Here is a 25,983-nt window from a genome sequence, read left to right as displayed (position 1 = left end):
CGAGGACAATGCGGCACTTCACTCAAGTTTTGTTACTTCTATTAACAGTGCCACATACACGGTACAGGTAGAAGGTGCCTTTCAGCTGGATAACTTTGCATTATTGCACCAGTCGGATAATTGCACGGAATTCACTGGCAAATAGGCCGTGCAATTAAGCGGCTTATACTGTATTGTGTTCTGCATAGTGGCCGTCTGTCAGATTGTGAGGCAGGGTGGTGTAATAGAATACTTAAAGAAAGTTGGTGTTTTGGCTTTTGTCCAAAGATGTAGACATGCAAGAAGGGATAACTCATTGTGCAGCCAAGCGCATGTCTGAGGGCAATGAATATTAGTACGTATTTGGAGCATGAATAAATGGATTTACCACATTTACCCATGACCAGTCCCAAATATCGTGCAGATCTTTTAAACATGATCCAGGGGACAAATGCCAAGGAAATAAATGAAACCGGGGATATTGTTATCAAAAATTTTTGGGAGCCACGATGGCTTAAGTTACTGTTGGAGATCAGACATCGACCTGAACCTGTCGAAAGTAATGATTTCTTCGATCCTTGGGGTGAATCATCATAAACTGACAATGATTAGCATGCAGTGTGAATCTGTATCTTTTTATTAAAATGACACAGGCATAGAAATGTTGCACTGAAGCTCATGACTTATACTACCACATATTATGAATACAAATTAAAGCATAAGTTGTAGTAATCTGTGAAGACATGACAAACTTCTACAGAAAGTAATGATGCATGAAAAAAAAATCAAAAATGAATTCTCAAACCTTGATAAAATAAATGACAGTACACATTGACACTGCACGTAAACCTAAATCAAAATCATCGTCGTTACAATCGTTTATAGGATTCTTTTGCAATATCAATCATTCCAATGATACAAAAGTTACGTCTTTTGGACCCACGGACTCTTAACTTTTTTTCAAGGTTAAATTACTGTTGCCAACTTGTTATACAAACTATTTTTCTAAATTCGTTATACAGGCTTTTCTCTTTTATCCTTGTCAATTAGCCTCAAATCTAAACGCAATTATCATGGCATTTATTTCATGTGTAGATGTATGTAAATATAATACTCTATGCTTTAGTCTAAAGTAATGCTTAAATCTTCTTGCCCTCAACAATTGATAATTTCATGCATCAACTACTATCAACGGATTATTTCTAGACCTAGATAAGCTACCTTAATCTTTCCGATTCACCCCGGGAATTATATGATAAACATAAGTGTGCCTCAGGGGGCTGTTTAAAGGTGTTTTCATAATAATATATGGCGCCTGTGGCAGGAAATAGGCAGGCGTAACGAGCGATTTCTATCGGATCTGACATCTGATGTCACACATGGGAGTCGTTCTGCCATTTGTGGCTTCCCATTTTATCCCGTGCGGACTGATTGCGTACATGCTCTCTCTCTCTTTCCTTTCGAGATGAGACTTGATCACTATCAACTATCATACAGACACCTGCAGCGTACAAGTGACACCTGTTGCGTTTTCTTAAGTTTATACGGGATGTATCTATACATTGGAGTTAACATGATTTAATCTGGGACTAATTATTATCGGTTAACCGGTGCAATGGCCGAGTGGGTAGAATATTCGCCTTGCATTCGGTAGGACGTGAGTTCGATCCCCGGCCGAGTCATACCAAAAACTTTAAAAATGGTACATGCTGCTTTCTCTGGTTAGCACTCAGCATCCGGGAAAGAGTATGGAAGTTGAACACACGCCACTACCAGTGTACCAGCCCCCTGCTGTAGTGATTGCACAATGTTGTGTGACCCAGGGCTACTGAAACGGAGATGGCGCCATCAGGCGCGGGAAGGAACTTTGACTTTGACTTGACTTTATCGAAAAGATTCATCTAAAATATCACTGTGACTTACAGCCTTTAGCTATCTTTCCATCATCATCTGTCGGCTGGAACGCAGGTGACTGTAAGTTTCTTCCAGTCATTGAAGTTGCCAGCAAGACTGCTCTGTATGCTGGTAATTATAGTCTTACAAGAGCTGTTTGACGTACTGTAGATAGGAAGTAGGTTGTCTCCCGCGTCTACATCTGCCATGAGACGGGACGTAAAGAGCATAGACATTGACAGGCTCATCATTAGACAAGTAGTGTCTTTTTACCTTCCCATCATGCAATGTCATTTTCTTTACTTTCCAATGGGTGCTTTTCTGAAAATACTATTGATTGATGATATTATACTACTTGTGCATCAGGAAAACACAAATGCACCAAAAAGCACCCATGGAAAAGCAAAGAAAATGATATTTGTTGAATTGTTTTTGTAATAATTGTTGACAAATATCATTTTCTTTACTTTCCCATGGGTGCTTTTTGGTGCATTTGTGTTTTTCTGATGCACAAGTAGTATAACATCATCAATCAATAGTATTTTCAGAAAAACACTGCTGTTTGGTGAAGTTTGGGCACAATGATAGTACATGGCACAATTCCCTGGCTAGTGATATTAATGTGTGCACACGTTGCATGATGGGAAGGTAAAAAGACACTACTTGATCATTAGACATACGACATATGTGTCCCAAATAGTTTAATTGCCTTCAGTACACATGCTCTACGAACGTATTTGATCCATAGATCCAGCTGTTGGCTCCCAAGTCACGTCTTTTTGAAAGCCACGGTGATTCGGTAGCACGAAGTAAACAATGAGTTGATTATGTTGTCCATGTCTCATGTGATTAACCAACCTTATACAAAACAACCAAGTTTAATGGATTCACAAATTGTATTCATAGCATTTGTCTGGTCAATTGCCTTGATTCCCTTGAACGCTTCTGAGGGGTATTTCCTGTATTCCTGGAAAATGATAAAAGATGCACTTAGTCTGTATTGCTTATTGAATACATGATTCATTTGCTTCTCAATTACATGTAATGGTGATACCAGACGCATGCAATGTGCCAAAAGGTGCATCAGGTAATGGCACATGTACATGGCACGATCAGCTCTAAGTTTTGGAAAATTGCTTTAAGCCTAACAAGGATAATTTTCCACTGCACTCAAGTTAGTAATTACTTATTCTAACAGTACTTCATACAAAGGGCAGACAAAAGATAAAAGTAGACTCATTTTCATAACCTTTTGAGGCCGTATATGTATGGGCACGTGGTGACCGCGTGGTGCAGCGGTAGCATGTCCGGATTTTCACCGAGAGGTTGCGGGTTCGAATCCGCCCGCCGTGCCACCGATCTTGTGCCCTTGGGAAAGGCACTTTACACGACTTTCCTCACTTTACTTAGGTGAAAATGAGTACCTAGTTTCGGCTAGGGCCGTCCCTCGGATAGGACGTTAAATGGAGGTCCCGTGTATGGGGAGAGTCACACCCCATGCGCGTTAAAGAACTCCCACACGTGCGATGGTGCGGTGTGCGATGGAGCAAACCATTCTGTCTGGAGTTGATGATTCACTACAAATCACTCGGACGGTGGCCTGGCGAACCTTCGTGTCGTATCAGCCACACGGTGATTTACATCATCCACCATGCCCCGAAGAGGAGATAGGCGCCGCCAGGAGACTAAAAGCCAGTTGAGTCAGCATAACATGTTGTGCTGCCCCTACGGTTAATTAATCAGCCTACGGCTGATTAAAAGGCTATGGGACGAACGAACGAACGAACGATGTATAGGCAGTTATACACTGTGACTAGGGCACGGTATTGTAACCATATCTGTCTTCCTTCCTTCCACCGCCTTTTACCTCCGCAACCGAAGTCAGATAACCCTTTTCACGCACTTACACCTGGCAATTATAGTCTTACAAGAGCTGTCGGATGTACTGTAGATAAGTAGTAGGTTGGCGCCCTCGTCTACGTCTGCCATGAGACTGGACGTTTAAGAAGAGCATAGACATTCACAGGTTCATCATTAGACATACGCCGTATGTGTCCCAAATAGTTCAATTGCCTTCAGTACACATGCTCTACCAACGTATTTGATCCATAGATCCAGCTGTTGGCCCCCAAGTCACGTTTTTTTTTTTAAATCCACGATGATTCGGTAGCACGAAGTAAACAATGAGTTGATTATGTTCTCCATGTCCCATGTGATTAACCAACCTTATACAAAACAACCAAGTTTAATGGCTTCACAAATTCTATTCATAGCATTTGTCTGGTCAATTGCCTTGATTCCCTTGAACGCTTCTGAAGGGGTATTTCCTGTCTTCCCGGAAAATGATAAAAGATGCACTTAGTCTGTATTGCTTATTGAATACATGATTCATTTGCTTCTCAATTACATGTAATGGTGATACCAGACGCATGCAATGTGCCAAATGGTGACCAGGTAATGGCACATGTACGTTCCTAAATTTGTAAAATTGCTTTAAGCCTATGAAGGATAATTTTCCACTGCACTCAAGTTACTTACCACATACAAAGGACAGACAGAAGATAATGGTAGACTCATATTCATATTAACCTTTTAAGGCCGTACATGTATAGGTAGTTATACACTGTGACTTGGGCACGGTATTGAAACCATATCTGTCCTCCCACCACCGTTTACCTCCACAACCGAACTCAGATAACCTTTTTCACGCACTTACACCTGGGTGGAGTGAGAAAAGTCGCGTGTGTGAGAGTGTATTTCCCAAGGACACGAGATCGGTGGCATGACAGAATCAGAACCCAGGACCTCTAGGTTATTGACCAAATACCTTCAATTATGCCACACATTCCACTTTAACGGCATTTAAATTTATTTTCAAAATTCTCGACTGTAAATTAGAACAAAACATTAGTCTCCCTCACGATCTGTCGAATCTAGTACATTTTTAAGTCGATGTTTGATGCATCACTAATAAGCGGGCACGTAATTACTGTCGAGTTAATTATAAATGTCTTAAATGCATTGTCGGATGCGCGGCAGACGCACAAATCATATGTATGATTATGAGTGATAGCGAAATATGCCACCTGTGTCGACAGTGCGTCAGTATTGTCAATTTAATGGTTATTAATAGACTTGAATATAGACGTGTGCATCCGTCTGCACTTCACTTAGCAATCACTTGAAAACGGTTGGTTCGCATTGACTTCAAAGCCACAAAACCAAGTGAAAGTTTTCTGGTGCCAAGTGTGAAAAAAGACATTGAATGAGCCTCATGGTCTATCATAATTATCAGTTTTACCAATAATAGAATGCCAATTAGTAGTACGGCCAATTGAACAGTGGAAGAACGCCCATGGACGTTTTTTCTGTGTAAATATAGTTTAGCTGGAACCGAAAATTCTGTACTATGCTTAACAATCTATGGTGATGATACATTATCGGCATTACGGATGTAAAGAGATACGGAAACTGTAAACTAAGAGCATTGCATTGTCTCATAATAAGCTTGTTCACAATAATCGAGTAATCGAGTACGCATGCGCAAGGTCAAAGGTGAATGCCCCTTACTTGATCAACTTTTAGTGTCAGACTAATCTCAAATTAGTGTTGATACATCCTCTCGTCTACAACGTGCAAGACTTTGCACTTTTTTTTACTTATGGTGTAGTACGCTTGATTCCACTTTTTCGTCACTGATTTTGCCGTCATTGACAATGTATCCTGAAGTTGCTTGCTCTTGTAATCTTTCAATAGGATCGTTCTTGCTGTCGCTTCCACTGCCGATCCACATGACGACTGTGACTCACGAATGGTACGGGCCTAAGATCCTGTGTACGGAAGTGTGGCCGTCGCACATGGCACGACACGCCTACATGGTCTACACGTTCCTCATCAGTTACGTCATCCCCTTGGTAACCAGTCTGACGTCATACACATTGATCGTCCGCCATCTTTGTCTCAAGGTTCACGTCCTGAGCCACATTCAGCAACAGGCCATAAAGCGGAAAAAGAAGGTAAAATGACCGTTTACGTTTTTAGACAAACAAAGCACACACACACACACAGGTACATACACACAAATAAAAAATACACACATTCGTACACAAAGAAAACTACACTGGCGAATGGAATGTATATCTATATTATGTATTACGTGTTCCATACGTGTTTTACGTGGCACGTACTTTAACATTTCTCTACGTCACCTACCAATGCCAACTATTTCAGATCACTAAGATGCTAGAAGCCACACCTACTCCAACTTTATTTTCATCCGCTACCAATGCCAACTGTGTGCCAATTAAGATGATGATTAAGATAGCAATTCAAATGTCTGACATTCGCTTCGTGAGGAAACTTATCGGAGTGCGAAATCACTACTCACGTTAACGGTTCTTTGTGCCCAGCTAATGGTAGATTACCAGTCACCGTCCCAGAAATACTGCCATTCACGTACGGATAAAGCTATCACTGTTCCAAATCAACGTGGCTGCCCTCAATGTCTAAGCTAGGGGATTTGTGCTCCTAAAAGGAGTCCTTAATGATGTTACAACGGCATATCTCTAACTGTCCGTGTTAGTATTAATTGACGGATCTTTGTCAGTTTAATTGTTTTCTTGTCTGGTGACGGCGCTGAAGTTGACGTAATTTCGACGCGTTTATCTTAAAATTTAATTCTTACCAGGTAAAATGTCTAGGCATAGATTACTTTATTCTTTATTTTGGATATGAAAACCCATAGAGCACACGACACTAAGGGACACACATACATACATACATATCCTTTAAAAAAGGCTAGCTGTACAGCTAGCAGACCAAAGGTTTCAGGAAAATGAGTTTCTGAAGACGATGTTAGAGGTCCACAAGCGCATGTTGATACAATTATCGAAGGAGAGTAATCTATGACTATGACTATGTAAGAAAGACTAGCAATGTCCTTCTTCACCTTTGCATTGATTGATATCAATATTCCGTGTTATCTACCCTTCAAGGTGACCCGAATGGTGGCATCAGTGGTCGGCCTCTTCACCCTGTTCTGGTTGCCTAATCACGTCATCAACATGTGGTTCATGATCGCCCAGCCTAAGGAGATCAGCCACGTCGTCCTCGTCACCAAAGTCGTGTCCCTGTGCCTCTGCTACTGCAGCTCGGCAATCAACCCTTTCGTGTACGCCATCTTGGGCGACAACTACCGGCGATGCTTCAAGAAGTTGTTCCCGAGATGCTTCAAGACGAACGCCGTGGTTCCGGTCGTTGATAACCGATCCTCGGGCAGCAAGTACGTGCACCGGGCTCGGCAGCTGAACATCCCCGGCTCCACTCACATCAACACGCCGCCAAACTGTCTGGACATCCCCTCGTCTGTTCATCTGGTCCGGGCTGGGCCCAGTCATGGGTTCGTTATTGATGGGTAGAGAGCTGGTACTCGAGATGTGCTTGAGTGTGCAATTCCTGAATATCGTGTACAGTAGAAGTCATTTAATTGCACAGCCTATTCGCCAAAGTATTTCGTGCCATTATCCGGATGGTGCAATAATGCGAAGTTATCCAGCTGGACTGCACCGGTTTGGGGTTTTCGGAATCTGTGCAGTTGACAGAATTGTGCGTTAATCCGTTGTGCAATTAACTGGCTTCTACTGTATATTGATTTGCGTTCTGCCAACCATGGGTCATTGCAATGTACACACATACACTCATGCACAACAATGATAATGATAATGATAATAGTTCTATGATGAATGGTTCAGTGTAAAAATCATCATCATCTTCGCACGAATACCTCACCCCCGAAACAAAAAAATGACCCCATCAGGGGCAAAGTGGTAGGGGGGCAGGGGGTAGGTTAGGTGGCAGGATAGGTTGCCCAGCTGGCTTGAAATTTACAGCTGGTTGATAATAATGACAACTTTTTTTGCAATATTATGCCTGTAGGCTAATTGCAAACAAAGCAAAACAGTGATGTACAGAATTGTAAACAAAATCATATATATATAAATAAATGACACCTATTTTTGCTCTATATCTACCTAGAATATCAATAGAACTACAATTCATAAGACAATTAAGAGTTTAAACGTAACTTACGGTCAAGGAATAGACACGAAAGCCTTACAGTAGAGGTTAACATTTTACTTATTAATTTATTTATTCATTCGTTGAATAAATGACGGTGGACTGTCGCACACCGAGCCTCTTCGGCTAATTAATCTGTCTAATTGTGTGCCAAAAAAACACACTACGGATTTGGTGCGCCCATGTACCAACATACATCTGCACATTGGCCTCCCACCAAGAAGGGTTAATTCTTATGATTCATTCGTCCGACTGACACTACAGGCAGCCAACACCGTCCAACTAGCCGAGGCTATCATAAAGGGCTGGCCTTGGGAGAGAAATACAAAATAAACATATCAAGTAACGCTAGTCCACCTTTATCCGTGGGGTAACCTACATCCGTTGCTTAACTTGAAAGTTCATTTGTGTTGGTATAAGTCATTCTTGAAATAGTTGAACTGTAATTTCCAACACCAAAATTGGACTCACCCAAATTTTCGACTGTACAGCATCACTTGCTTTTAAGAACAGGGTACTAAGCATCCGTTGCTTTTAAGAACAGGGTACTAAGTATTTAGCGATATCACCTTGACAGACTGTAGTTTCAGACTGCAATGTTTTCAACATATTGCAACTTTAAACTATCATCCGTCACATCGGTATCCCAAATATCCTGCTTTTAAAAGCAACGGATATAGGTTACCCCACGGACCCGCGTTACAATTAAGCTTAACATTCTCAATAACTCCAAAAACAAAGTGTTCAAACTCTGCATCATGTAGTCAGTTTTCATATTCAGAAATATTCAGATTTGCTTGTTAAAAGATTTGACGAATGACCCCTGGACCTTTTAAAAGATTGCCAGGCACATCTGGAGACCTTAGGACGTCACGTGCTAGCAAAGCCAAACGCCAGAAGAGCTAGAGTGAAGTGGTTTCAGTGGGTACTTGTATCCCGATGACGCCAGTAGCTGTCCAATATTTGGTTGTGTTCCAACAAGAACGTTATACAACGTCCTTGCAATTGGTTACAACAAGAAGCATGGCTTTGAGGCAAAGTAGTATATGGAATGCATCAGCCAAAAAGCATGGCTTGATTTCGGAATCGGTCAGACGTTTCAGATGGTCACTGGACCAGTAACTAACTGGTCTTTTGCATTCATGCCTTAACTTATAATGAATGCAAAAAGGTGAAGACAACTTTGGGTTCCCAATAGCAAACAACGTAAGAAAACGTCTGGCTGAAACAGCCATATGACCGTTTCCAAATCCATGTCCAGTTGCTTGAGTAACTGCTTTTGGCTGATCTTACTACCTTGTTGTCTAATCTCCATCGACGTATGAAATGCATCAATTTGGAATCAAATTTGAACTGCACTGTAATTTTCAACACTAAAAATTTGAACTGCGCTGTAATTTTCAACACTAAAAATCAAATTTGAACTGCACTGTAATTTTCAACACCAAATTCTACCTCCCTACTCCACTATTTGCCAAGAAATGAACAATCTACTGTTTCTGTGACGTCATAAGACATCTTGGCTTCATAAGACATCTTGACTTTAGATATCATATGTCTGCGTATAGTTATAACATCTGTTTCCTCACTTAAATGTAAAAGTTTCGTTTGGTCTGATTAAGATTGTAGGTTGGTATTTGTTTTGTGATTTAAACACGTTACGACTGAGATGTAATCATGAATGAATTATTACCCCCGGATACTGTTTTTGGTCGTTTGTTCGTATCTGTAACTCAAGGTTCCTTTGTTGAGTTTTGTACGTTTAAGATATGTAATAATGTAGTAATTATTTTATGTACTGTTTTAGTTGTTTGTTCGCGTTTGTAACTCAAGGTTCTTTTGGTGGGTTTTTAACGTTTGAGATATGTAACAGTGAACTAACTATTATCTCCGGGTATTGTTTCGACTGTGTATTCGCACATGTAACTCAATGTTCTTTTGGGGGGTATTGTACGTTTGAGATGTGTAATAGATATTGAATTAATTGTTATCTCTGGGTAATATTTTCGAATGTGTTCTTGTGCCTGTAACTTAAGATACTTTTAGTAAATTTGTATGTGTATGTGGATAATTATTAATTTTCCGAAGAAACTTGGCAATTGCAGCCGTGTACAACACTACCCCCATTCTTTAAAGTAATGTGGAATAGTCCATGGACAGTTGATGAGCAATCCCCAACGAATGATCGCTTATAAATCCCTTGGGGGTATTTCTCATATAAAAGTTGCATACCACTGCAAAGCCCATGGAATGGGGGAGTAAATCTGCAGCAGCAGCACAGAACAAGTTTTACTTACCTGATTAAGCCGTCAGCTCTGGGAGGTTAAATTGGATACAAAATAGCCAGCAGAACAAGGGTTTGAATGTAATAATTTGAATGTCCTTAAGGTATGGCGGCTTCGAAAAGGTGTCTTTTGACACCTGTTCCGCCATACCCTCCAGTGTGGAGAATCCTAATAAATAAATAAAAATAAATAAATGAATAAGATGATTAAAGGAACAAGGGAAGGGCCACTAACATATTGTGATGTGTAAGGAAATTGCATCAAGAAATTATAACAAGCAACAACAAATGTTTCGCGGAAGTGTGAGATCAAAATGTCTTATTACGCCTTTTCTGCGGAAACACTGCGGAAGGTAATCTCCAAGCAGATCCTAAGGTGCCATAAGATTGTATCAAAGCTGGCCAAGGAGTATAGCCGGCCAAAGGGAGTCAAAGCATAACACACTCCTAGGCCGGCTTCACTCCTCAGGCAGCCTTTGATTCTATCTTATGCTACCGTAGGATCTGCTAAGAGATTAGGAGAAGGGACTTAGCAAATCAAGATATCCATTTACCATCTATGATCTAATTAGGTCATACTTATTGGACACTTTCATGTATCCAGTTTACCCAGTTATCCAGCGTTTTGGCTATTTCTTGCCTATTTCAGAATGAATGAATCATTTAGGGCCTCCTGATAAACCGTTTTATTCAGTAAAGAAAATAAATGGGTCATCAATTAGTTCAGTGCTTAATAATTTCTATAGCTTATTTTCCGGGTCATTTGTGTTTATTACAGCTGACAAACACAAAGTATCTTCTAATGAGATCCGATGAATACAAAAACCTTTCAGATTGGAGTCACGACTCATCTTAGTACACGATAGATATATTCTACCCAATTTTAAATATCTTTTTACAACAATTTGCAATATAAAGAAGACCTAATATGGTAACGTCTTGCCTGGGATACCTAAGCTTATAAGGATTGGGTCCACATTGGCAAAAAAGGTCCTTTCAGGACAGTTCATGTGCATTATGTGCAATTTCGGGCGTGACCCCTGCGTGGCCCCGTGGGACATCTTGTGGCTCCCGGGTTGAATTTTAAGCTGGACTTAAAATAAATCCGGGACCCAGTGACAAGTAGACGCCGTGACCTACCCATGGGGAACACTCGGAGAGGCTGGTTCCCCCCGGTATCCGGGAGTCTACCGGGACAAACTTGTGGCTTCGGAGCCCGGCTACATCCCTGACGGGCACCGAAGCAATTGGGACTTAATCCTAACATGTTGATGAAGTACAACTTTAATCTGTATTTGGCTTTGTCACATTGTAGATAACCTTAACGTTTTAATTGTTTTGTAGAGTCATGATATATAGCTAGGTGGGGAAAATGGTATGTTGCTTCGTGTTAACTTGATATAGATATTGAAGAAACAGTTTATTCTTCTACCTCATGTTACGCCCAACGTGTGTAATTAATAGTGCGTGTAGTAAGATGTGTATTGCAATAAAGATCAGTATATTTACATCTTCTGATTCGTAGATTTTCATTTTGTTGGTGTTGAATAGAAAGTTTGAAAGGCTATAATACAATACATGGAATATTGCACAGTGTATGACCACCTCTAAGGCCTACGTCACATTTCTTAACCAGAGCTCAGCCGACCAGAGTTTGGGAACGAAAAGTATGATATAAAAGACACTAAACTGCACAAAACGTAAATAGAATAGTCTTGGGCATTACATGTGTATATTTTTACGTATATATTTTTGTGTTTCACTTCCACAAACAGCCCGGCCGGACCCCGGTTTGGAAACGTGACGCTAGCCTAAGGCTTGGGACACATTTTCAAACCGGGGCCCGGCCGTTTAGCTTTTGGGAGCGAAAAGAATGATATAAAATACATCAAATACACAAAATGTCAAAATAAGATTCATGGGCATGATTTGTGCATATTTCTAGGTATACATTGTAATTTTTCGATTTCATACTGGGTATACCATACAAAATGTAAACTTGTGACTGAACAGACAACAAAACGCAAAGAGCATAAAATATTTGGAGAGTTGGCGGCGAGAGCGCCGTCCTCTTAGTAGAAAGGGAGCATCAACAGCTGTGAAATACTGTATAAACTACTGTCGTATTTTGGCTCTTGTCGTCTCGGGAGAAGCTGTCGACCGTCTCCCGAGACGACAAGAGCCAAAGAAGATTTCGCTGCGCAGTCACCCGGAGACTTAAGAAAGTATGCAGACTGCACGTCTTAATGTACCTAAGTCCAAGAAGATTAGCTATCGACAAATTATCCATCATATAGGTAATATCATGAATAAAGTATCCAAGTACTAAATCATCCCTGGTAACTCTTTTTAATACCATCTGACAGTAATTCGTCTTTGAAAAACTCTTGAACCGTCATTTTTTCTCCAATGTCGTTTGCATGTAGCTTCTTGCGAAATAATCTACCCCATTCCTTTGCCTATCGATCCATATATGACTACTTGAGTCATTTAGCCAGCTTTGATGAGTATAGCGTCGCGTAAAGTAACGGTAGGATGCTTGGCTCAAAGCCCGGAGGAAAGGAACTTAACACACCTCACTTCACTCAGGCGTAAATGAGTGCCTAGCTTCTGGTATTGACGTACTAGGCTCTACCAGGCTCCGCGGATCGGTGGTCTGATAGCAGAGGTTAGACAAATGGAGTCAATAGTACGCTAGGGGAGTCAGCCGACCAGAGGGGTTATTTGCCCACCATGAAGCTTGTGCGGGGTCGCCACTAATCGCTATATAATAGATGCGACGTGGGGAAATAATCCTTTTAATTGCTTTTCGACTCGCCCGTGACGGGTACTAACAGCAGCGGTCGCTCCTGGAACATGTGACAGGAACTGTCAGCGGTCACGGAAGTTTAAAAGTTGCAACGGTCATCTGTCGTAGTCATCTGTGGCGTTTCATGTCCTCTGACGTAGGTTGTAGCGGTTTCTGTACTGCGCATTCAAGCGTGTGCACTGCGCGGGCGCGAGGACGTGTTTGGCAACGACAGCTTGCACCAGGCAAGTTACCGTTTATACCCCCTCGCTGCGCTCTCTCTGCGACCTAGAATTTAACATATAAGAGAAAACGGATCTTTCTACGATTTGTCTGTTTTGTCGTCCTTTCAGTTACACTTTCACTTTTACCTACAGTATGACATCGAAGGTTACACAAATCCGTTTTAGGTCGTAGAGAGAGCGAAGCGTGATCGCCGTCTAGTGGAAAATGGGCCATACAATTTAGCACGATTCTCGTGTCGGCTATTGCCTCCCAAATGAGCCCCCCTTGCTTTCAAGCTTCAAACTAGATTATGTCCGCGGTGAGGAAATAACTCATCTGGCCGGCCGGCTCCCCTCGCGTACTATTTTCTCTATGTGTCCAATTTCTACTTTTTGACCAACGATCCGCGGATCTCGAGCCTTGTAACGTAGAGGCTAGGGACGTCCCTTGCATAAATCATTAAATGGAGACCCCTTGTTTGAGAGTCACAACTCGAGCACATCAAAGAAACCACTACACTTATGAAAAAAATAGGGGTCCTTCTAGGTGTGAGTGGATCAATCAAATCCATCCGGATATGCAGCTTGCACTCTTCAGTGCAAACCTGGTACATTAGACCATAAGGCGGTCTAATGCAAAATAATACAAACAAAAACACAAATACTGCAGAGGTAACTCTTATTCATCTAACCAGAGCCTAAAGTGTTATCATTTCTGATGATAAAGAAAGTCATTCATTCATCCATTCTGTAATAAAAACACATGAACCATCGATGATAATGAAATGAAAAAAATGTGAGTCCCATCGCAATCATCTTACGAATTAAGGGCACCATTGCATAGACTATAGCGGCGCAGTGGCAGGCCTCTTTATTTGACGATAACACGCTTAAGACGTTTACCGGCAACTAGGTCGCGCAAATGATATTAATAGATTAATCACAACGTCTCAACTGGCTGCATGTCCGGCAGATTGTCTTCTGGACGCAGGTGGTTAGTGGACGGGACTGGTAATTCAATCTGTATAACGTATTTATTTAGTAAGTGCTAGTAATTACCATATACCGGGAAAACAAAGCAAGAAGTCTACGGACTAAAAATGTGTTAGAAATAACCCATTTTTTCTAGTCTAAAAAGAGTTTAGCCTTGTACTGTATTCATTATTCACAGGAGCGAACATAAAGGTACTAGTAGTATCTAAAACCTATTACATTAACGGCGTATTGATGTGGCCGTAGTGAAGACAGCCGATATGTCTTGGCATACGAGGATGAGTGCTTACGGCTTGAATATCTTGAAGGAGACCAAGAAACGAAACATTATAGACTTCGACAAAAGTCTTTATTTGCTTGTAAATATAGAATGCATCAATAAAGGGTTAATGATCCGCCTGTTCCCTGGTGCATATGGTATCATAACGCCTAGTCCTTTGTTATAACCACCGAATAAAACCATCGACTGAGCGAAGGTTTCAAATCAAAATCACAGTCTAGAAACCATTATCTTAGCAAAGCTGCAGAGCAATTCAAACGAATCAAAAACATTTTGAGTTTTCCAACCAGAAACCGAGACAAAGATCATGCCGCGTAACCAAGCCATTCTTTATTGTTAGGAACATTGGTATATTTTAAGATTTTCAAAAAATGATAAGCCACCATGATCCATAAAATAAGGCTTTTTAATTCATCCCAGCAGCAGCAGAGATTATAAGAGCAGTTCATGATAAACCGAATACTGTAAATACATTTAAGTTCGCGAGGATTCAATTTCGCTGTAGCGGGAAAAGAGGCTTTTCGCGGTGGTTTTAAGTTCACGGTAGCACCATGCACTGTAGTGTCTTACTACCAATGAAAAATGTTCGCGGTGGTTTTAAATTCGCGGTAAAGTGACTACCGCGAAAACCAAGAACATTAAACCACCGCAAACATTTCTGTATTTAAAGTATGCCTGGATGCGGCAAGTGATATCTAGGACGTTCCATTTGACACGCTTTCTCTTTCTCTTCACATTTAACGTGAAGAGAAAGCGTGCCAAAAGGTCTCCAGGAGACGTATTGAACACCCACACAAACCGCAGGTCCATCCAATACTCACTGGGGGTCTTCATTGACTTGATGTGGTGGTGGGTTTAACGCGTGAGCCACATTAGACAAATTGCCCACGACCTCTCCATCTCTCTCCGTTACTCAGGCGTCGTTCCGAATCTTGTTGGCGGTGATGCGGAAAAAATGAAGATGACAGGTCTTGCTGTAAAGTAGGTCTCTGTGGTGCAGTCTGACATATATGTAAGGTCAATGCTTATTTACATGATTTGTTTGTTGTAATGTTTCACAGCACTTATAAACACACCAGATGCGCACCTACTGTGCACGGACCCCCATCCGTTTGAAAAAAAATAAGCGAGCTTTTTAGCGTGCTCGAGCTGTGGCTCTTCTCAAACAGGAGACGAGAAAATGGGTGTAAAACGCATTTTCTAAGAGCACATCAATAACTATCTCCACAGTAAATGATACATAACAATCAGTAACAATCACGCCTGTACCTTCATTACATGTTATAAGTCCCAAAGAAAGTATCATCATAGATGTCTAGAAAATGGTTTATATTTTTTTATAAAAGTATTTCCATTCTGAAGGAAGGCACTCTAAAAAGGCCAGACTACACTAGTTGAAATCTTGCAATGAACACAGATGACCAAATTAAAAATGGAATACAGATTCGATTCGAAAGACATCAAATAGAACATCGTCGAACACGGTTCGAATTCGGCTGGCCATGGGAGTTGTTCAACCAGAATTTGACCACCGTGTAGAATGGAGCCAGCCAGAGGATTTAACGGTGGGCGCTGGCCCCGCAAATAATGTTAACGTTATATCTTAATTGTTATAATAATTATTAAGGATAGATAACACTTTTCCAAACAGTCAGCTGCTGGTATTAACTATAATGATGATGCACTGCTGACGCCCTTCTGAAGACATCAGCCGCAAGCTTCATTCAGTCATTTCACTCTACTGTGTCCTTCTGATTTCACCAGAACATCAATTAACTATTGGAGTCCTTATTCTTCACCTCGTTGCATGGTACTTTTGTACAGAGACCCAGAGACCATTATCTACAAGTTGAAATCTATATTTTTATCTACAAAGATCCTTCACCTAAAGTTGTTTCTTATCATGAACAGTCCAGGTCCTGTACATAGGGCAGGACGCCATGGGCATGGTAAAGCAATATATGTAGTGTCATAACAAAATTGTCATCAGATGAGAGGGAGATAGGACGATAAAAGGATCTGAAATAGCTTCAAAACACTCGGTAATATTCAAAGCCGGTATGTATGAAACAACCACAACAAACAGTACAAGCGCACGGGGAAAATGTACAGTCAAACCTGCCCGAGCGACCACCTCTTCTCAGCGACCACCTGGCCATTTCGACCGCTTTTTCTCGGTCCCGATTTTTTTTCCCATTGACGTAAGCAATAAGCGACCTTTTCTCAACGACCACCTGGCCAACGCGACCGCGACCGGCCCAAATTGAGACCAATAACGACCGCATAATTTTCAAAATTGAGGTTTTCATCGCGTTTTTATGATAACTAGCGCGATTTTGTGCCAAAATCGGCCATTTTGCGTCGGATTTTGACTTCCATTACGATGTTATGTTTCGAATAAAGATGGCGGCGGTCAATGGGTGGGTCTATAGGGCAGTCTACTGTAATATGGGAGGAAATTTCGTTGTAAGAAAATCCGAATTTAGTTGTTACAGAAGTTTTTTAAAAATCTATATCATTATAAAGTGAACGAATGCTGAAACGTACATAGCCTCATACTTTTTAAGAAAGATCTGTGTAGCTCATACTTTTTTAAGAAAGATCTACGTGAGTGCTTTTGTCCAACTGTACTGTACATTCACCCGTGTGTAAGTACGCTATCGGGACGTACCGGGCATCGAATTCGAAAAGTGCACCGTAGTTATTTCAAATCAAGAACACAGCGACGCATAAAGGCTTGTATGGTAACTGACAGCATCAAAGTTCCGTTACTGTCTAAAACTGTGTACAAATATTGAGCTTTAAAACACTGTATCGTATAAAAGCTCGATAAAAGCTGTTTTACAATTTACTGTGTGCGTGTTGCATTTGACATTAAAGACCTCGCTACTTTGCGTGCGTACAATGTGCTTGCTATTTGCCATTAAGCACAACGGAAACCATCTATACTTTGCATCGGGCATGTTTTGAGTCGATACTCTTCTCAGCGACCACCTGTCCAAATCGACCGATTTTTACCGGTCCCCCGTGTGGTCGTCTTGGGCAGGTTTGACTTAATTACGAAGACGGTAGGCATGATTTGATATCCGAGCAAAAAAAAAGAATTGAAACCACGAGATACTTTGATAGAGGCTACTTTGATGCTGGAAATTATCCGATCCTACATATTTCAGCTATGCCAACCGTTATCGGTGTTGAATTGACCACTGACTTTGGACCTACATGACATGGTATCCCTTTGGTCTTTTCTGATCAGGTTAACAAATGTCTGAGAATAACAGAGATTTTTTAACCAGGGAGTAACGTAACTGTTAACAGTCTTTGTTACGCTACTCCCTGATTGTAAATAATGAAAAAAAACTTTGCTTTTAAATCAATCGAGCAAATGGTAAAAATCACTAGCCGTTCCGAAATGGCGCCAAGGAAAGAACCTCAACCCCCAAAAAAAAAACCACACACAGCGCGAAAAGTGGGACAAAGATAAATGTCAGGTAAATCTGGCAATGGTTGCTTTTAGCATCTGATATTTCAGGTGAACATTATCAGACTTATCTGGGATTTATCGTTGTTATTTACACAGCTTTACATATTTATCTGGGACACTCGTTGTTTCATGGTTGTAATCGGAAACACTACATTTATCCTAACCACCACTTATGGCCCGTTCATTCACAAAAGAAGCGGAATCAACCGGAAAGCCGTCAGTAGGACTATTCTTTGTATATTCCTGGGTATTCGTGGTGGATTCTTAAAACTCTAACTGCATTCAAGATATTTCCGCCTATTCTTGGGGCCGTCCCGAATGTTTTTGTCAAAACTTTCGAGGTACATTTGAAGTGGAGAAATATCGAACGACATTCAAAGTGTGTTCTAACTGCATTATGACAGCATTTTACTCCATTCCAACATTATCCTTAACATTCTTATCTCATTCGATGGAGAAACCGAAATGACAAGCCACTTGAATTCCTGTCAGAATGTGCACACAAGAATATCTGGAATGCAGTGGGAATGTCTAGCATGCACTACAAATACCCAGAACTAGAAAAAAAGAATAGTTATTCTGTCGGCATCTCGGCTCATTCCTTCTCTTGTGAAGGGGAGATAAGGTCCATTTTGGAATTTCCACCCGAATGTGGCACGAATTTTGCAAATTCTTCATTCCGGCTGGTTCTGCTTCATTCCTGCTGATTTGGTTTCAGTTTGAAGGCCCCATAACCGTTAACAGTGCGCGGGCGGTAACTCATCTCCTTAGCCTCAAGGTTCCATGCGAAATTTCCTTTGACGAAACTAAATCAAGTCACATGTAATTGATACATAAATTGAATCATTTTCGAGAAAAAAAATCATATTACTGCCCAGAGGGTGATTGCAAAACAAAACAAAACAATACATAACATTAGGCTACAGGGAGCCCAAATCTCCACCGCTCTCTCCTAACATCAACAACTAAAACTTAAAAACCACGGGGTGGGTGGGTGCAGAACACGAGGTATCTAAACCAGACGTTCCGCTCTAGTACAATTACAAAATTCTTAGGATATCCAAAGACGTTATTTGTGTCCTTGGGATATCCAAAATATAATCATTTCGAGGGGTCAACCAAATGTCAGCATGATTGATATAGGCATTATTTCTTTATCTTCTTCACAGACCCACACTAGTGACTAAAATTTGATTTATAGTATTTGATCATACCTTTGATTCATTCCGAAAACCCGGATGTTCGTGTGCGTATGTCTGTCCCAATCTTTCATCAATTTGCTTTGTACTGCTGTCCAACAAAACAGAATAAAAGTACAATTCTAAGTTTGATCTGAAATCCGTAACCCTTAAAATGATGAATTGTTCCCAAACAGAATAAGTCTTAGCAATAGGGTTTCATTTTCGAGTATGAGAAAAAAACACTATGATGAACCGAAAACCCGTAAGTTTGTGTCCCACTTTCCTCAATTTGCTTTGTACTGCTGACTCAACAAAACAGAATTGACGTAAAATTTCAAGTCCCTTGATCGGAAATCCGTGACCCTTAAAATGATGAATTGTTCTCAAAACAAATCTTAGCAATTGGGTTTTATTTTTGAGTCAGTTTAAAGCAGTATGAGAAAAAACACCAGTCTTTATGATGAATTGGAGGTTTAAGAAATCCTCAAAACGACTGTTTTCAGTAAAATCTTGTTAAATTGGTCCCTCAGGTGGGACCCAGCAACTTACACGTCTCAAGCAAATTGTCTATGTGTGCTTACAACTAGCCACGGCTGGTTAAGGGTGCAATTTATAAAAACAAAAGAGACAGATGAAACCGCACTGCACCATAGCCGGGATGTAGCTTTGTTCTTCTTAAGTGTACACAGTTTTGAACTTCGTAGAGCAATTACAAAGATAAGAATCGGTAGTCACAAACTGAATATAGAAGCCGGAAGATATACTAAAATTCCCCGTGACCAGAGGTTTTGTCCATTCTGTCCAAATGAGATCGAAGACGAACGCCACTTTGTAATGGATTGTTCTCTCTATAATGACAAACGCACAGAGCTGTTCACATTACTTTCCGCTTGCTCTAAAGAATTTGCTACTCTTTGTACGATAGATAAACTGAACTACATTCTGGGAGGCGATAATCCTCACTGTGTACAAGTAGGCAAATATATTCAAGAATGTCTATATCGTAGAAATGACATGCTAGTCCCTATATGCTGATTTATTCATACCTATAGATATCCATATATGTGTGTTTAGTTGTACTGTAAGTAGTTGTTGTACATGTAGACCTTACGAAAGCCGCTGTGCTTTTGTCGTGTCAATAAAGATTTGTCTTTATAAGACCGCTTTTCCGCCAGACGGCGATCGCGCTGCGCTCTCACTGCGATCTAAAACGAATAAATGTTAACTTCGATTTCATACTGTGTATATCATACAGCATGTAAAAGACACAAAACACACAAAGCGTAAAAATTTCGTTTTTTTTCCTTAACAATTCGTTGAGAGATCTGTCAAATTTTAGGTCGCAGAGAGAGCGCGGCGAGAGCGCCGTCCTAGTGGAAAATGGGTATAACCGGCTAAGCTCCAGTTTTATCGAGTACAAACTTTAGACACTGCAAGGTTTGAACTAATCTCACTGGAATGATTAACTCGACGTATAGCCTTCTAAGTGATATGCCAAACGCGGAAACGGCTGAAAGCAAATGTCAGTGAGTGACCCTTGTAATCTTCAAGGACACCGTTTATATAAGTCCCAAACTGGTTTGATAAAGCTAAGGGCACAACCCGCCTTACGTGCAAATACGTGCTGTCTACGTGCCAAAACGTGGGCAATCTTTTGGGATCTGTAAGTGGTAAGTAGCTTCTCCGTACGAACTCTTAGGGAATCCGACGAATTTTAGAGCACGCAGACACGCCGTAGAACTTTACTTGCCGGCAAAACTTTGGGTGCCATTGGGCTGCGGATTCGCCCCCTGTGCGTGCCAGTGCGGGCGACGCGCCTGCCCTGTACAGCCTAAACGTTTTCAGAAATACGTGACGGACGTAGCCAAAAAACCTAAGGACAAATTGCACGTACGACGGGTTGTGCGATGCCAAACACAGAAATGGCTGAAAGCAAATTTTATGTCTCTTAAGAGAGTGTAACCTCTGCAAAATATGGGCAAAACTATTGGACATAACCATTAAAAAAAACAATGTGTTGTTTTGAAATCTTCAACGATACCGTATACATATAGGTCTCAAACTGATTTGATAACGTATAAACAAGTATCAAGTCTGTGTAAGTTCATATGCCAGGGAAATCCGAGGCAGCTTCCATGTAGCATCCACTTTCCTGATGGTTCAACAGTGTACCGATGTACATGCGCTACCACTTGTGTGATGGTTCCAGGCTTCGAGTACATCAGTTACCTACCTAGTACCTTCCTAGTCCTTTGACTTCCAGGTCTTTGGGGGACAAAGTAGAAAGATAGATAACCTAAGAAAAGAACTACCATAGAAAATTAAAGAAATGAGCTTGTCAATAACCTTGTGCCGACACATATTTGTAAAACATCGTTTGGCTTCCATTAGGTTTCATAACAAGATAGAAAGCACCAAAACAGTGTACTGTGACAGCTGTCATCGCAGACCACAAATTCAGGGGTCCAGCATCCATCACGTGTACTGCCCCGGGTTGGATGGTTCCACAACACCTTGGTACAAATTCTCTATTCAATTCGATAGACCTAGAGGCGTCACTGGAGGACATCCAATTACCGGTAGGGACATCATAGGAAAACTTGAGACAACTCTGAGGGTGTTGTTCTTCCAGTCCAAGCACGTGTTTTGCCACGGGCTTGATTATTCCACAACATGTTGGTTCAAATTCTATATTGATAGACCCAGCGGCATCACTAAAGGGCATCCAATTATCGATTTATACGGACATCATTTTCTTAAGAAACTTGAGACAACTCTGAGAGTGTTGTTGATTACCAGCTGTGTCTCTTCATTAAACATCGCTAAAATCAGCTTCCTGGGACGACATTTCTCTTCTTGCGTGCACGACTTGTTGTAATTGCGGAAGCACACTCGAGGCAGGCAAGAGAGGATCGAGTATTAGTCACATGTTGTGATATTGTGAGGATCCGTCCATATTTGTGTATCTCGTGCCTGCTTCAACCGTTTTCAGCAAATAAAATCACCCAACAGCTGCCCATCGGTTGACACATATACTTATTAAGTTTCCTGACCTAACAAGAAAATAACTTAAACGTATATTTAAACGTAATTGATGCCTTGAGTGTCCATCGATGGGCAGCAGTTGGGGATCTCATTTGCTAGAAACGGTTCAAACAGGCACGAGCTAACAAACAATAACCGATGGGTCATCAAACATCACAGCTTGTGAGGAGTACTCAATCCTCTTTTGGTTATCTCGCGTGTATTTCCACACTTACAACATGTCGTGCACGCGAGAAAATATATCAAATGTCCACCCAGAAAGCCGAAAATAGCTATGATTAATGATGATACACAGCTAGTAATCAACACTCTTAGAGTCGTCTCACGTTTCTTAAGAAAATGATGTCCGTATATGCCGATAATTACATATCATCTAGTAACGCCGCAGGGCTATCAATAGATAATTTGTACCGTCTTGTGTAAACATCAAACCCGTGGTAGCACACGTGCTTCGACAGGACGCTGGACTCTCAGAAGTAGTGGTCTGGGATGACAGCTGGCACAGGACACAGTGTTTTTTTTTCCTTTTATGAAACCTAATGTAGGCCAAACGACTTTTCAGCACGTGTCGGTGCAAGCGTATTGACAATCTTATTTCTTAAATTTTCTATGGTAGATTTTCTGCTTTTTATTTTATCATATCTATCTACTACCCCCCCCCCCCCCCCCAACTACCTAGAAGTCAAAGAACTAGGAAACTGATGGTAGGTATCTGATGTACTCAAAGCCTTGAACCATCACACAATGCAAGGAAGTGGGCGCTATGTTGAAGCTACCGCGCATCTCCCAGGCATATAGCTCGTTCTCATCTAAATGTCAAAAATTATGTCGCCTGCCTTTGCGACTTGATATGCAGCAAATTTGAGACAAAATCACTGGTTCCTTCGTTTTTCCACCATCCCTGTAATGTTATGACCTGCAGAGTATTAACATCACACTCCACCACGCGCAGCAAGCAGCATCGAACAGAGGAAGGTGGAGAACCCTAGTCCACACAGTCGGCTCTACGCATCACGTGCAAGAGGATGAGTGTGTGTGCGAGTGAAATATTTTACAAAAGATGCACCACAACATTCATATCGGTTGATGGCTTGGAAGATTATCATAGCCACGGATAGGATTTCACCCTCCAAATATGAAGATTTTTGTTGAAGATTTGAGGACCCCACATTATTTTCTTGAATCGTTACGTCCAAAATTTTGTCCATATTTGGCAGATGCTACATTCTCTTAAGAGACATTTTTTCAGCCATTTCCGTGTTTGGTATCACTTCGAAAGGACTGGTTTAAATAATAGTGGGCGCGTGCATGGATGGAGGCTCACAAAGAGAACACGGGACATCGTGAGAATGATTTAAAAAGGTACACTCTCACTGTACTTGCACCAAGCTTGCGTCATTGCGGGGTTCGAAAGATACTCAACGGATTTCAGAGATAAAGAACTACGTATACCAGTACTCCTCTTAACATATAATCCAATCATTTACGTTCACACGATTGACCCAGATTCTTCACAACATGATTAAGACCGAGCATCTGGCAATTAGAGCAATATCTACCGTCTTCAAATGTTATCGACACCTCTTAATTTGATTAGGAACCCTATTCAACCCACGTGTGTTGGGCCCGTGACCGAGAGGTCGCGGGTTCGAATCCGGCTGCCGTGTTACCGATCTTATGCCCTTAGAAAAGACACTTTACACGACTTTCCTCACTTTACTCAGGTGAAAATGAGTACTTAGCTTCGGCTAGGGTCGTCCCTCGGATAGGACGTAAAATGGAGGTCCCGTGTCTGGGGAGAGCCATACCCGGCCCAGCACATTAAAGAAGTCCCACACGTGCGATGGTGCGGTGTACGTTGGAACAAACCATTCTGTCTGGAGTTGGTGATTCACGAAAAATCACCCGGACGGGGGCTTCGTGTCGTATCAGCCATACGGTGATTTACATCATTCACCATGCCCCGGAGAGGAGATGCCTATTGATACAGCATAACATGTTGTGCTGCCCCCACGGCTGATTTTAAGGTTATGGGACTACTACTATTTAACCACTCTTCTGCGTAAAGCCCTTATCACGTACTCGGGACCTTCACACCGCTTTGCTCCCGTCTACTTCCCTAGTCTTGAGACTACGCTGGCCATTATAGGGAGAATGAATTGCCAGGGGAGTTTTGCTACCAGAGGAGTTGACTGGCCACGTAGCCGTTGAGGGAACATGAACCTTAGCGTGAACTAACTCCCCTGGCCGATTGCCCGACTTTTTGTCGAATTCTACGATCCCCGTACCCCCGTAGGAAGGCCTGGTGGAGGCAACACTTTCAAACCAAGGCCCGCTCAGAAATCCATCCTATTTTACCTCCAATTCGCTTGCTCCTCACATTGTAAAAAGGCATTATTTCTTTCAATGGTTTTAGTCGGCTGTAGTCTAAGATTTGTATGACAACCTCAGTGACAAATCTCATCCCCAAATGGGTTTGCTCACGACCATGGTCAGGAGAAGGTCGGTGTCCAAGGTCGGCTATGTGGGAATGGATCTTGACACACCGGTTTGGCAGGCACGCGGTATTGACTGCCTGTAGTACTTTGTCACACCTTAATACTGTATATATAATTATATATTCTTTGCAGCGCTAGTATATATTCGTATCTAATGAATAGCCTCTTACCGCATTTGATGACGGCACTCTTACAAAACATATTGAGCACAATGGGTCTGTTCATCGTTTCTTTAATTCCCTCGGTACAGTCTATATGTGAAAGTTGTACCTCTACTTCTAAACTCCAAGCAGATCCTATGGTAGCATAAGATAGTATCAAAAGCCGGCAGAGGAATGAAGACGGCTTAGGAGTGAGTTTCGCTACCGCGGGAAATGGACACCTCTTGGCTGACTACACTCCTTGGTCAGTTTGGTACTATCCTATGCCATTGTAGGATCTGCTTGGAGATTACTCTACTTCCACCCTATTCTCTTATGAGTTTAAACATCGGAGCAAATACTTTCTTGTTGGCTAAACCGAGGAACTTGATAAGGCAATTTTCTTATGTATCGCCAGGTGGCGCTAGAGAGAGCGTCAAACATGATCACGAACTATCAATCAAAGGCAATGGTGTTAAAGGTCTACTACGCAGTTATTTGCGCTCAAATTTGAAATATTCTTGAACAAAGAAATCTCATCAGATTTACTACTACTTTTTGACACTTTTTGACACTTTTGTGTCATTTTTTCACGTTTTTCATGTGCGAACATGTCTACATTTGATCACGTCGACCGATGATGATGATTTCACGTTTGCAATGTAGAGAATTAGCCTACAAACATTTCGTCCTATGCGCGCTGTAACTTGTTGACCGCCCTAGTTAGGCACTGGTGAGAATTCAAACAAGAATCAATCATCAACGATTATTGGTCGGGAATCTCCAGTGAGTTCCGGGTGCGTGACGTCATGACTCGCTTGTGAAACAAAATCTCCGGGTAGGCTCGGGCAGACTCGGGACTACTCGTATTTCGTCGGTGAAGAAACAAAATGGCTGAAACCCAGCGCGGGCGTGCAGATTCCCAGGTTTTCAAACGCGCTCGCACGGGGAAAATATCGACTCCTGACATGCCTTGAATAGCGTTTGGTAACGTGGTAGGCTTGATTCAACTAACTATATAAAGAAATGGCCGGAAAATGGATTCTTTTTCAGTTTCAAGCGCAAATAACTGCGTAGTAGACCTTTAACGTCATGCAGTTTGAAAAACCATATCTAGTT

General features: G+C 41.5%; 1 protein-coding gene across 1 annotated transcript; it reads left to right on the top strand.

Annotated features, from left to right (window-relative positions):
- Window positions 1–5,630: 5,630 nt before the first annotated feature.
- Window positions 5,631–7,686, top strand: LOC118424754 (galanin receptor type 1-like). Its single transcript, XM_035833487.1, has 2 exons — window positions 5,631–5,888; window positions 6,867–7,686. Exons 1-2 carry the CDS (start codon window positions 5,664–5,666, stop codon window positions 7,287–7,289), a joined length of 648 nt encoding a protein of 215 aa, XP_035689380.1. The 5' UTR covers window positions 5,631–5,663; the 3' UTR covers window positions 7,290–7,686.
- The last annotated feature ends 18,297 nt before the right edge of the window (window positions 7,687–25,983 follow it).

Source organism: Branchiostoma floridae, chromosome 10 (genome assembly GCF_000003815.2).
Source record: "Branchiostoma floridae strain S238N-H82 chromosome 10, Bfl_VNyyK, whole genome shotgun sequence".
NCBI classification, from domain to species: Eukaryota; Metazoa; Chordata; class Leptocardii; order Amphioxiformes; family Branchiostomatidae; genus Branchiostoma; species Branchiostoma floridae.
The sequence above is the reverse complement of the archived record's forward strand: the minus strand, read 5'-3'. Positions and strand labels throughout refer to the sequence as shown.

Coding starts and splice junctions, on each gene's coding strand:
- LOC118424754 (XM_035833487.1), top strand. CDS start 5,664: ATGACGACTGTGACTCACGAATGGTACGGGCCTAAGATCCTGTGTACG. Junction 5,889..6,866: donor CCATAAAGCGGAAAAAGAAG/GTAAAATGACCG, acceptor CTACCCTTCAAG/GTGACCCGAATGGTGGCATC.